The sequence below is a fragment of the Carcharhinus amblyrhynchos genome, chromosome 2 (genome assembly GCF_965287045.1).
Source record: "Carcharhinus amblyrhynchos chromosome 2, sCarAmb.v2.hapA, whole genome shotgun sequence".
NCBI classification, from domain to species: Eukaryota; Metazoa; Chordata; class Chondrichthyes; order Carcharhiniformes; family Carcharhinidae; genus Carcharhinus; species Carcharhinus amblyrhynchos.
In genome coordinates, this window is record NC_137325.1 from 150511872 (window position 1) to 150526060 (window position 14189).

Genomic DNA, 14189 nt, shown 5'->3' on the forward strand with positions numbered 1-14189 from the left:
AGGGTTATCTTCTTCCCATTGCTATACTTAGAGAATATCTTGGGATTTTCCCTACTTTTACCAGCCAGAGCTCTCTCATAGCCCCTCTTTGCTTTCCTAATTACTTAATCTCCACCCTGCACTTTCTATTCCTCAGTAATGCCTCCACTGATTTGCTCCCCTTGTACTTTTTAAAAACCTTCTCCTCCTTCTCATTGTATCCTGAATTTCTCTGGTCATCCATGGTTCTCTGAGCTTGTTATTCCTTCCTATCGCTCTAGAGGGAGATGTTGGGCTTGCACCCTCTCCATTTCCTTTTAAAATGCCCCCCACTGCTCTTCTCGAGATTTTCTCATGAGTAGCTGCTCCCAGTCTAACTTGGCCAGATCCTGTCTTACTAAATTCCGCTCTTCCTCAATCCAATTTTTTTTTGCAGCTTGTCTGTTTCTTTGTCCATATATCATTGTTCCTTCACAGTCACTGGGACAAAATCCTCGAACTCCCTCTCTAACAGCACTGTGGGTGTACCTACACCTCAGGGACTCCAGTGGTTCAAGAAAGCAGCTCGCCACCACTTAAGGGCATTGAGGGAAGGACAATAACTGGTGACCTAGCCAGCGACACCCACGTAGAATTCAAACAGTACAGAAGGAGGCTGTTTGATCTTTCCAAGTCTGCACCGACTTTCCGAAAGGGAATCTCACCCACTCCTTCCCTCCCATCTGCCCTATCCCCATAACCCTGTGTATTTACCATGGCTAATCCACCTAACCTACACATCTTGGGACAGACACTGAGGGGCAATTTAGCATGGCTAATCCACCTAACCTGCACATCTTTTGACTGAGGGAAGAAGCCAGAGCATCTAGAGGAAACCCATGCAGACATGGAGAAAATATGCAAACCGTGGATCTGGATACATAGAACATAGAACACAGAACATTACAGCGCAGAACAGGCCCTTTGGCCCACGATGTTGCGCCGACCAGTTACAAAACAATGACCCACTAACCTAAACCAATCCCTTCTCGTCCATAAACCTATCCACGGATCTCTTAAACGCCCCCAAACTAGGCGCATTTACAACTGCAGCAGGCAGGGCATTCCAATCCCTCACCACCCTCTGGGTAAAGAACCTACCCCTGACATCCGTCCTATAACTACCCCCCCTTAATTTAAAGCCATGCCCCCTCGTGCTAGATTTCTCCATCAGAGGAAAAAGGCTATCACTATCCACCCTATCTAAACCTCTAATCATCTTATATGTTTCAATAAGATCCCCTCTTAGCCGCCTTCTTTCCAGCGAAAACAACCCCAAATCCCTCAGTCTCTCCTCATAGGACCTCCCCTCCATACCAGGCAACATCCTGGTAAACCTCCTCTGCACCCTCTCCAAAGCCTCCACATCCTTCCTGTAATGTGGGGACCAGAACTGCACACAGTACTCCAAGTGCGGCCGCACCAGAGTTGTGTACAGTTGCAACATAACGCTGCGACTCCTAAATTCAATCCCCCTACCAATAAACGCCAAGACACCGTATGCCTTCTTAACAACCTTATCTACTTGATTCCCAACTTTCAGGGATCTATGTACACATACACCTAGATCCCTCTGCTCATCCACACAGAACTGATTTGGCCATAGAAGACAGAGGGTAGCAGTAGAGGGGTGCTTTTCTGAATGGAAGGCTGTGACTAGTGGTGTTTCACAGGGATCAGTGCTGGGACCTTTGTTGTTTGTAGTAAATATAAATGAATTGGAGGAAAATGTAGCTGATCTGATTAGTAAGATGACAGAAAAATTGGGGGAGTTGTGGATAATGAAGAGGATTGTCAGAGGGTACAGCAAGATATAGACTGGCTGGAGAAATGGCAGATGGAGTTTAATCCGGACAAGTGTGATGTAATGCATTTTGGAAGATCCAGTGAATATAGGAATTATACAGTAAATGGTAGAACCTTTAGGAATATTGACAGACAGGGAGGTCTGGGCGTACATGTCCTCCGATCACTGAAAATGGCAATGCAGATGGACAAGGTAGTCAAGAAGGCATACAGCATGCTTGCCTTCATCGGTCAGGGCATTGAGTATAAAAATTGGCAGGTCATGCTGCAGCTGTAATCTTAGTTAGGTCTCATTTAGAATACTGGGTACAATTTTGTCACCACACTACCAGAAGGATGTGAAGGCTTTGGAGAGGGTACAGAAGAGGTTTACCTCGATGTTGCCTGGTATAGAGGACATTAGCTATGGAGAGAGATTGGAGAAACTTGGTTTGTTCTCACTGGAATGATGGACGATGAGAGGTGTCCCTGATAGAGGTTTTCAAGATTATGTGTGGCATGGACAGAGTGGATAGTCAGATGCTCTTTCCTTGGGTAGAAAAGTCAAATACTAGGGGACATGGGTTTAAAATGTGTGGGGAAGGGTTTAGAGGAGATGTGTGAGGCAAGTTTTTTATGCAGAGGGTGATGAATATCTGGAACGCGCTGGGAGGCGGTGGGAGCAGGTACAATAGCAGCATTTAAGGGGCAACTGGATGAATATATGAACAGAATGGGAATGAAAAGATATGGACTCCGTTTTTAATTTTGGCAGGCATCAAGATTGGTGCAGACTTGGAGGGCCAAAGAGCCTGTTCCTGTACTATACTATTCTTTGTACTTCTTTGTTCCACACAGTCACCCAAGGCCAGAATTGAACCCACGTCCCTGGCGCTGTGAAACAGTAGTGCTAATCATTGTGCCACCGTGCTGCTGGGAATTGAACCCAGATCCCTGGCGTTGAGAGGCAGCAGTGCTAACCATTGTGCCAACATGTTGTTTCTAAAAAATGAATAATTAACTTCAGTGAGACTTTAACATGATAATCAGTTCAGTGCTCTGCTACTTATTGCTGATCTTGTTTCACTATTTACATCATTATTCTGGATCTTTAAGAATCATAGTGAGCCTGACAGAAGCTGAAAGGGTTAATGTTTAAGGCAATGTGCTAGGGCGGTGCCTCCCTCTCTGGCTCCATCCCTCTGTTTTCTTTCCAAATATTTCCAAGAAACAGACTCCAATATTCCACGTGGACCAGACGGATATCTACCGTCTTCTCTCCAAGCTTCGATCTCTTTTTCACTACCCTCCTCTGATACAGCAGCACAAAAAGGGTTAACGTGCAGTGGGTGGGAAGCCTGGAGCTGTGGGAAACACTGCCTAGTGACTGTCCGGAGAATGTCTGTCACTCTCCCCGGTATTTTACTTGATTCTGGATGGTTACAGTTCCTCTGGGTCTCTGGCCTTGTCTCCTTCACACTGACCCTCTGGCTTATCTTTCTGTTCTGTGGATTGAGGAGTCATCGTCAGGAACACATCTGGATTAACACCTGGACAGGTAAGTGTGAGAGATGGGAGTGAGGGGGAGAAGAAGGGAAAAGGATGGAGTGAAAGAAGGAGGGAGGGAGGGAAGGAGTAGTAGAGGGAAGATGAACATCATCAATATGAGTGAGAGGGAGTGCAAAGTCTACCTGCGAATAAAAACAGAGGGTCTTTGTACACAGGGTAATATTCACTTTAAACATTAACAGGGAGCTGAAGTGTTCTGTCAGCTACTGATCAGGTTAGGACTGGGCCCCAGATGGAAGCTGCAGTTAGACTCAAACAACAGGAGGAGGCCTCACAGACCAGGCAGTACATGATGAGCAGTGAGCTACCAACAACAAAGTCAGGAGATGGAGGACAGAGCTGCCTAGTAATTCTTTCAGATCCTCTCTCCCTCTCACAGATACGCCCAAACACACAGAGTGTATGTGGCTTCCATCTTCTATCCAGCCTTATCGGTCCACCGTTTATAGTCAAAATCCAAAATTACAGTTTGGAACTCCCCCCCACCCCTGGTGTTGATATGTTACCCAATGAATCACTGCTTTGAAAATAAACACACAAAGCACAGACTAAGATTCATAGAGTCATAGAGGTTTACAGTATGGAAACAGGCCCTTCAGCCCTTGTCCATGCCACCGTTTGTTTTAAACCCCTAAGCTAGTCCCAATTGCCCACATTTAGCCCATATCCCTCTATACCCATCTTATCCACGTAACTGTCTAAATGCTTTATAAAAGACAAAATTGTACCCGCCTCTACTACTGCCTCTGGCAGCTTGTTCCAGACACTCACCACCCTCTGTGTGAAAAAATTGCTCCTCTGGACACTTTTGTATCTTTCTCAACTACCTTCTCCACCTGAGTTTCAGTGATAGGTGGAGATGAGGAGAAATTTCTTCACCCAGAGAGTGGTCAACCTGTGGAATTCCCTACCACAGAAAGTAGTTGAGGCCAAAACATTGAATGTTTTCAAAAAGCAATTAGATCTAGCACTTGGGGCGAAGGCGATCGAAGGATATTAGGGGAAGGTGGGATCAGGTTGGATGACCAGCCATGATCATGATGAATAGTGGAGCAGGCTCCAAGGGCCAGATAGTCTTCTCCAGATCCTATTTCCTATGTTTCTGTGGATATGGATAGGTGAAGTGATTGGGCAGAAATCTGATAGAATGTGTAACATATTGGAAAATATGAGCTGGTCCATGTTGGCAGGAAAAGAAAAGTAGCTTATTATTTAAATAGGGAGAGGCTGCCGAATACTGTGATACAGAGTTTATTGGTAAGTCAAAGGATGATAAATGATTGGGACTAGGCAGGATGCAGATTTGAAGTTATTATCTGATCAGCTATGATCTTATTGAATGGCAGAGCAAGTTTGAGGGCTGAATGGCCTACTGCTGCTCCGTGTTTGTAAAAGAGAGACCAGAATGGCAGTTTAATATTGCTGTAACGTATTTTCAGATGAGATTCGGGCTGGGGGTAAAAAGGGCAGAGTTGTAATTTTGGTTAGAGAAGCAATTGCAGCTGTGAGGAGGGATGATAGGTTAGAAGGGTCATCAATTGAGACCATATGGAGAGACCTTCGGAATAGAAATAGGTTCAGTCACATTAATGGGAGTGACTATAGACTCTCAAACAGTCAGAGGCAGATTGAACAACAAAGTATGTAGAATAGAACATAGAACATAGAACATTACAGCGCAGAACAGGCCCTTCGGCCCACGATGTTGCGCCGACCAGTTACAAAACAATGACCCACTAACCTAAACCAATCCCTTCTCGTCCATAAACCTATCCACGGATCTCTTAAACGCCCCCAAACTAGGCGCATTTACAACTGCAGCAGGCAGGGCATTCCAATCCCTCACCACCCTCTGGGTAAAGAACCTACCCCTGACATCCGTCCTATAACTACCCCCCCTTAATTTAAAGCTATGCCCCCTCGTGCTAGATTTCTCCATCAGAGGAAAAAGGCTATTACTATCCACCCTATCTAAACCTCTAATCATCTTATATGTTTCAATAAGATCCCCTCTTAGCCGCCTTCTTTCCAGCGAAAACAACCCCAAATCCCTCAGCCTGTCCTCATAGGATCTCCCCTCCATACCAGGCAACATCCTGGTAAACCTCCTCTGCACCCTCTCCAAAGCCTCCACATCCTTCCTGTAATGTGGGGACCAGAACTGCACACAGTACTCCAAGTGCGGCCGCACCAGAGTTGTGTACAGTTGCAACATGACGCTGCGACTCCTAAATTCAATCCCCCTACCAATAAACGCCAAGACACCGTATGCCTTCTTAACAACCTTATCTACTTGACTCCCAACTTTCAGGGATCTATGTACACATACACCTAGATCCCTCTGCTCATCCACACTATTCAAAGTCCTCCCGTTAGCCCTATACTCGACACATCTGTTATTCCTACCAAAGTGAATTACCTCACACTTCTCCGCATTAAACTCCATCCGCCACCTCTCGGCCCAGCTCTGCAACCTGTCTAAGTCACCCTGCAAACTATGACACCCTTCATCACTATCTACCACACCTCCGACTTTGGTGTCATCAGCAAACTTACTAATCCACCCAACTATACCCTCATCCAGATCATTAATAAAAATTACAAACAGCAGTGGCCCCAAAACAGATCCCTGAGGCACACCACTCGAAACCGAACTCCATGATGAATATTTACCATCAACCACCACCCTCTGTCTCCTATCCGCTAGCCAATTCCTGATCCAATTCCCTAGATCACCCCCAATCCCATACATCTGCATTTTCTGCAGAAGCCTACCATGGTGAACCTTATCAAACGCCCTACTAATATCCATATACACCACGTCCACTGCCTTACCCCCATCCACCTCTTTGGTCACTTTCTCAAAAAACTCAATAAGGTTAGTAAGGCACGACCTACCCGCCACAAAACCATGCTGACTATCTCCAATCAATTCTTTACTCTCCAAATAACTATAAATCCTATCCCGAATAATTTTTTCTAAAACCTTGCCCACAACAGAAGTGAGACTCACCGGTCTATAATTCCCGGGGAAGTCTCTGTTCCCCTTCTTAAACAATGGGACAACATTCGCTAACCTCCAATCATCTGGTACTATACCAGAGGCCAACGACGACCTGAAGATCAGAGCCAGAGGCTCTGCAATCACTTCTCTTGCCTCCCAGAGAATCCTGGGGTAAATCCCATCCGGACCAGGGGACTTATCTATTTTCAGACCCTCCAGAATATCTAGCACATCCTCCTTATCAACTGTAACACTGTCAATTCTACTCCCCTGCAATCCAGTGTCCTCCTCAGCTATATCCATGTCCCCTTGCGTGAACACCGAAGAGAAATATTGGTTCAATGCCTCTCCAATCTCCTCTGGTTCCACACATAACTTCCCTCTGCTGTCTATAACTGGCCCTAATCTTGCCCTAACCAACCTTCTGTTCTTAACATACCTATAGAACGCCTTAGGATTCTCCTTAATCCTATCAGTCAAAGTCTTCTCATGTCCTCTTTTAGCTCTTCTTAGCTCACTCTTCAACTCCCTCCTAGCCAATCTAAAGTTTTCTAGTGCACTACCCGAGCCCTCACGTCTCATCCGAACATAAGCCTCCTTTTTCCTCTTAACCAACGAAAAAACTTTTTTGGTGCACCACGGTTCCCTAGCCCTACCAATTCCTCCTTGCCTGACAGGGACATACCTATCACGGACTCGCAGTAGCTGCTCCTTGAAAAAACTCCACATTTCAGACGTTCCCAGTCCCTGTAATCTCCTAGTCCAACCTATGCTTCCTAATTCTCTCCTAATAGCCTCATAATTACCCTTCCCCCAGCTAAAACCACTAGCCCGAGGTTCATTCCTATCCCTTTCCATCACTAAGGTGAACGTAACCGAATTGTGGTCACTATCACCAAAATGCACACCAACTTCCAAGTCTAGCACCTGGTCTGGCTCATTTCCCAGCACCAAATCCAATATAGCCTCACCTCTAGTTGGCCTATCTACATACTGAGTCAAAAAACCCTCCTGCTCGCTTTGTACAAAAACTGACCCCTCTAACGAGCTAGAGCTATAACAATTCCAATCAATATTAGTAAAGTTAAAATCCCCCATGACAATTACCCTATTACTTTCACTCCTAACCAGGATCGTCTCTGCAATCCTTTCTTCAACCTCTCTAGAACTTTTAGGAGGTCTATAAAAGACTCCCAACAGGGTGACCTCTCCTCTCCTATTTCTAATCTCCGCCCATACTACCTCAACAGACAAGTCCTCATCAAACTTCCTCTCTGACACTGTGATACAATCCCTGACCAATAAAGCTACCCCTCCCCCCCCCACCTCCTTCTCTACTCCGACTAAAACATTTGAACCCCGGGACCTGCAGCAACCATTCCTGCCCCTGCTCTATCCATGTCTCTGAAATGGCCACAACATCAAAGTCCCAGGTACTGATCCACGCTGCAAGCTCATCCACTTTATTGCGAATACTCCTCGCATTAGGCTGATACCGGAGTTGAGGGGATTGAGCTATGAGGAGAGGCTGAATAAACTAGGCTTGTACTCGTTAGAGTTTAGAAGAATGAGGGGAGATCTCATTGAGACGTATAAGATGATGAATGGGATGGATAGGATAGAGGTGGAGAGACTCTTCCCGCTCAAAAAAGACAGTAGGACTAGGGGGCACAGCCTCAAGATAAAGGGGGGGCGGTTTAGAACGGAGTTGAGGAGGAACTTCTTCACTCAAAGGGTGGTGAATCTCTGGAATTCTCTGCCCGTTGAAGTGGTGGAGGCTGCCTCGCTAAATATTTTTAAGAAGCGGGTTGATGGGTTTTTGATAAGCGAGGGGATTAAGGGTTATGGGGAGAGGGCGGGAAAGTGGAACTGAGCCACAACAGATCAGCCATGATCTTATTGAATGGCGGGGCAGGCTCGAAGGGCTAGATGGCCTACTCCTGCTCCTATTTCTTATGTTCTTATGCATTAAAGTATACGCATTTCAAACCCTGCTCCACCCCACCCCTGCGATGCTGTGCATTGCAGTCCCCATCTATGTCCCCCTCACTTTCAACCCCATTACTCAGGATCCCACCCCCCCTCCGAATCAGTTTAAACCTAACTGGATAGCCTTAGCAAATTTACCCCCCAGGATATTGGTCCCCCTCTGATTCAGGTGCAGACCATCCCTCATATAGAGGTCCCACCTTCCCCAGAATGAGCCCCAATTGCTCAAGTACCTGAACCCCTCCCTCCTGCACCAACCCCTCAGCCACGAGTTCAAACTTTCCCTCTCTCTGTTCCGCTCTAAACTATCCCGTGGCACAGGCAAGAGTCCGGAGATAACCACTCTATCAGACTTGGCCTTTAGCTTCCACCCCAACTCCATAAATCTCTGCTTAATATCCTCTTCCCTTAACCTCCCTATGTCATGTGTCCCCACATGAACTATAACTTGGGGTTGTTCTCCCTCTCCCCTAAGAGTTCTGAATACCCTTTCCGATACATCCCGGACCCCAGCCCCTGGTAGGCAACACACCAGCCCTGAGTCCCTACCTTTACTTCCAACTCTCTTATCTGTCCCTTTAACGGTGGAGTCCCCAATCACGAGGCCCAATCTTTTACATCCCCTAACCACCTGAGCTTTTACAATAGGCTCACCCCCAGCAGCCTGCTCCCTTTGGCTATCCCCAGTTGATTCCTCCTCAACTGTAGCCTCCAGGACCGAAAACCTATTTTAGAGGGGAATAGCCCCAGGGGATTGTCCCCCCACCTGCTTCTTTCGCCTCTTCCTGGCAGTAACCTTCTCTGAGAAATACCAAAACAATAGGGCCGTAATAGAGGATTTTAACGACTTCAATATTCACAGTCATCATTTCAAGTGTGATTGTGAGAACTTTATTGGCCAAAGAAAGGTACAGCACAGGATCAGGCCCTTCAGCCCTCATGATGCTGATCATGATGCCGACCTAAACTAAACCGTTTGCACTTACGGAGTCCGTATCCTTCCATCCCTATCCTGTTCATGTATTTGTCTAGTTGCCCCTTAAATACCGCTGTCATCCTTGCTCCCATTGCCTCCCCAGGCAGTGCATTCCAGACGTTCACCACCCTCTGTGTAAAAAACTTGCCTCGCACATCTCCTCTAAACTTTTCCCCCCGCACCTTAAACCTATGTCCCTCAGTACTTGACTTTTCTACCCTAGGAAAAAGTATCTGACTATCCACTCTGTCCAGTTGTAGACAGTGAGGATGGATGTTACAATTTGCAGAGGGACATAGATAAGCTGCAGAGCTGGGCCGAGAGGTGGCAGATAGAGTTTAATACGGAAAAATGTGAGATGATTCACTTTGGTAAGAGTAACAGGAGTACAGAATGTAGGGCTAATGGAAGGACTCTTAGTAGTGTTGACGAGCAGAGAGATCTCGGGGTACATGTGCACAGATCCCTGAATGTTGGCACCCAGGTTGATAAGGTTGTTAAGAAGGCGTACGGTGTGTTAGCTTTTATTGGTAGAGGGATTGAATTTCGGAGCTGTGAGGTCATGTTACAACTGTACAAAACTCTGGTGCGGCCGCACTTGGAGTATTGTGTACAGTTCTGGTCGCCGCATTATAAGAAAGATGTGGAGGCTTTGGAAAGGGTGCAGAGGAGGTTTACCAGGATGTTGCCTGGTATGGTGGGAAGGTCTTATGAGGAAAGGCTGAGGGACTTGAGGTTATTTTCATTAGAAAGAAGAAGGTTACGAGGTGACCTAATTGAGGCATTCAAGATGATCAGAGGGTTAGATAGGGTGGACAGTGAGAGCCTTTTTCCTCAGATGGTGATGGCTAACACGAGGGGACATAGCTTTAAATTAAGGGGTGGTAATTATAGGACGGATGTCAGAGGTAGGTTCTTTACTCAGAGGGTAGTAAGTGCGTGGAATGCCCTGCCTGCAACAGTTGTGGACTCGCCAACTTTAAGGGCGTTCAAATGGTCAGTGGACAGGCATATGGATAACATTGGAATAGTTTAGGTTAGAGGGTCATTAGATTGGTTCCACTGGTCGGTGCAACATTGAGGGCCGAAGGGCCTGTACTGCGCTGTAATGTTCTATGTTCTATGAAGATATACAGTTCAGAACAGGCCCTTCAGCTTCACTCATCCATGCTGACCTTCGGCCCAACTGGTCCTGGCCGACTAAGTTTCCTGCACTGAGCAAGTCCCATTTGCCTGCATTTGGCCCAAATCCCCCTAAACCTTTTCCATCCATGTACCTGTCCAAATGCTTTTTAAAGAGCAAAAGAGTAACAAGGGAGACTGTAGGGCCTGTTAAGGATCAACAAGGTAATCTATGTATGGATCCACAGGAGCTGAGTGAGATCCTAAATGAATATTTCTCATCATATTTACTGTTGAGAAAAGCACGGATGTTAGGGAACTTGGGAAATAAATACTGATGTTTTGAGGAGTGTACATATTACAGAGAAGGAGGTGCTGGAAGCCTTAAAGTGCATCAAGGTAGATAAATCCCTGGGACCTGATGAAGTGTATCCCAGGACATTGTGGGAGGCGAGTGAGGAAATTGCGGGTCCCCTAGCCGAGATACTTGAATCATCGATAGTCACAGGTGAGGTGCCTGAAGATTGGAGAGTGGCAAATGTTGTGCCTTTGTTTAAAAAGGGCTGCAGGGAAAAGCCTGGGAACTACAGGCCAGTGAGTCTCACATCTGTGGTGGGTAAATTGTTGGAAGGTATTTCGAGAGACAGGATCTACAGGCATTTAGAGATGCAAGGACTGATTCATAATTAAGAAAATGAACAAAAGATAAAACAGGAGTTAAAGTTTCAAATTGGGACAGTGGCAGTCAAGGATAATGTTAGATCCAAAGGAGACTCCTGTGAATTTTCTATAAGAAATAGCAAGCCTGAAAATTGAGAGATGTTCAATATTCAGCAGAGGATAAAGAGATGGATTCAGGGGGAGAGAAATAAAGTATGAGAGTAAACTTGCAAATAACATGAAAATAAACTGTAAAAGCTTTGATAAAAAAGGGTAGGAGAAACTATGAAGCAGGGCTAGTGCTTAATATAAAAAAGGATAGCAAGAGTTTTTATAAATATATAAAAAGGAAGAGGCTGGCTAGGGTGAACATTGGACCCTTAGAGGATGAGAGGGGGGACTTAGTGGTAGGGCATGGGGAAATGGCTGAGGTCTTGAATAACTTTTTTGTTTCGGTCTTCACGGAGGAGGACGTGAATAATTTGCCGGGTGTTAGCGATGGAAAGGTGGTAGGACTGGAGGGTCTCAATGACATTACTGTTACTAGAGAGGCGGTGCTCGACAAACTGGAGGGACTGATTGTGGACAAATCCCCAGGACCGGATGGAATGCATCCGAGGGTTCTGAAAGAAATGGCGGAGGTGATAGTGGATGCCTTGGTGGTTATTTTCCAAACATTGCTGGATTCCGGGGAAGTGCTGGAAGATTGGAAAGCGGCTAATGTTACGCCATTGTTTAAGAAGAGTGCCAGGCAAAGGGCAGGGAATTATAGGCCGGTTAGTTTAACGTCTGTTGTAGGTAAAATGTTAGAATCCGTCATCAAGGAGGAAATAGCGAGGCATCTTGAGGGGAATTGCTTGATAGAGCAGATGCAGCACGGTTTCGTTAAGGGGAAGTTGTGTCTGACAAATTTATTGGAGTTCTATGAGGATGTGTCTAGGGCGGTGGATAGAGGAGAGCTGGTGGATGTGGCCTTTCTTGATTTTCAGAAGGCGTTTGACAAGGTACCTCACAAGAGGTTATTGCAGAAGGTAAGGGGGCACAGAGTTGGGGGTAGGGTGTTAGCGTGGATACAGGATTGGTTGTCAAATAGGAGGCAGAGTGTGGAGGTTAATGGGTGCTATTCGGATTGGCGGTTGGTGACTAGTGGAGTGCCCCAGAGGTCGGTGCTGGGGCCTCAGCTATTTACCATTTATATAGATGATCTGGAGGAGGGAACCGAGTGTATGGTGTCGAAATTTGCGGATGACACCAAGATTGGTGGAACGGCAAATTGTGCGGAGGGTGTGGAGAGTCTGCAGAAGGATCTAGATAGGCTGGGCGAATGGGCCAGGAACTGGCGAATGGAATTTAATGTTGGCAAGTGTGAGGTGGTCCACTTTGGTCGGAATAATGGTAGGAAGGATTATTACTTACGTGGCGAAAAACTGCAGCAGGCGATGGTGCAGAGGGACCTCAGGGTCCTTGTGCACGAGTCGCAAAAACCCAGCTTGCAGGTGCAGCAGGTGGTCAGGAAGGCGAATGGGATGCTGGCCTTCATAGCGAGGGGGATTGAATATAAAAGTAGGGAGGTCTTGCTGCAGCTGTATAGGGCATTGGTGAGGCCGCAGCTGGAGTACTGTGTGCAGTTTTGGTCACCACACTTATGCAAGGATATTTTAGCCTTGGAGGGAGTGCAGAGGAGGTTTACTAGGCTGATACCGGAGTTGAGGGGTTTGAGCTGTGAGGAGAGGCTGAATAAACTGGGCTTGTACTCGTTAGAGTTTAGAAGAATGAGGGGAGATCTCATTGAGACATATAAGATGATGAATGGGATAGATAGGATAGAGGTGGAGAGACTCTTCCCGCTCAGAAAGGACAGTAGGACTAGGGGACACAGCCTCAAGATAAAGGGGAGGCGGTTTAGAACGGTGCTGAGGAGGAACTTCTTCACTCAAAGGGTGGTGAATCTCTGGAATTCTCTGCCCGTTGAAGTGGTGGAGGCTGCCTCGCTAAATATTTTTAAGACGCGGGTTGATGGGTTTTTGATAAGAGAGGGGATTAAGGGTTATGGGGAGAGGGCGGGAATGTGGAACTGACCCAAGACAGATCAGCCATGATCTTATTGAATGGCGGGGCAGGCTCGAAGGGCTAGATGGCCTACTCCTGCTCCTATTTCTTATGTTCTTATGTTCTTAGAAACCATAGAACCATAGAAAATTTACAGCTCTTCTTGTCCTTCTTGTCTGTGCCAAACCATTTTTCTGCCTAGTCCCACTGACCTACACCTGGACCATGTCCCTCCACACCCCTCTCATCCATGTACCTGTCCAAGTTTTTCTTAAATGTTAAAAGTGACCCCACATTGACCACTTTATCCAGCAGTTCATTCCACACTCCCCCCACTCTCTGCGTGATGTAAGCTTCACGAGAAGCTTCTTTAAGTAATTAAAAAGAAAAAGATTGGTGAAAACAAAACAGGAGAATTTGCAACAAAGAAGACGGAATTGGGAGAGCAAATAATCATAGAGCCATAGAGATCAACGACTTTAGTTTTGTCTTCATGGAGGAAGACACAAAAGACTTCCCAGAAATGCTGAGCAACCAAGGGCTCAGTGAGGAGGAGGTATTGAAGGAAATTGGCATTATTAAAATTAATGGGACTGAAAGCTGATGAATCCACAAGGCCTGATGATGACATCCCAGAGTCAGGAGCTGGCCATGGGAAAATTGGTTGCCATCTTCCAAAATTCTGTCAATTCAGTCTTAGCAAAGACTGGAACAGTCTTAGCAAATTGGAGGGTGACAAATATCACCTCCCCATTTAATAAAGGAGGGAGGGAGAAAACAGGAAATTATAGACTGGTTCACCTAATAGCAGTAGCAAGGAAAATGCGAGAGTAAATGATAAAGGATGCAATAAAGGATACTTGGAAAATACCAACTATATTAGAGTCAGTAGGTCCTTCAGTCCATTGTGTCTGTGCCGACCATCAGGCACCTATCTATTCGAATCCCATTTCTCAGTACTTGGTGTAGCCTTGTGTACATGGTGCTTCAAGTGCTCATCTAAATATTTAGAACATA

At 46.1% G+C, this 14189-nt stretch overlaps 1 protein-coding gene across 1 annotated transcript in view; it reads left to right on the top strand.

The window, feature by feature from the left end:
• The window catches only part of LOC145360079 (uncharacterized), a 115405-nt gene that overhangs the window by 39643 nt on the left and 61573 nt on the right, over positions 1-14189 (top strand). The window contains exon 2 of the mRNA XM_080215029.1: positions 3032-3361. Coding sequence (XP_080071155.1) covers positions 3032-3361 — 330 coding nt within the window. The remainder of the gene's footprint in view (positions 1-3031; positions 3362-14189) is intronic.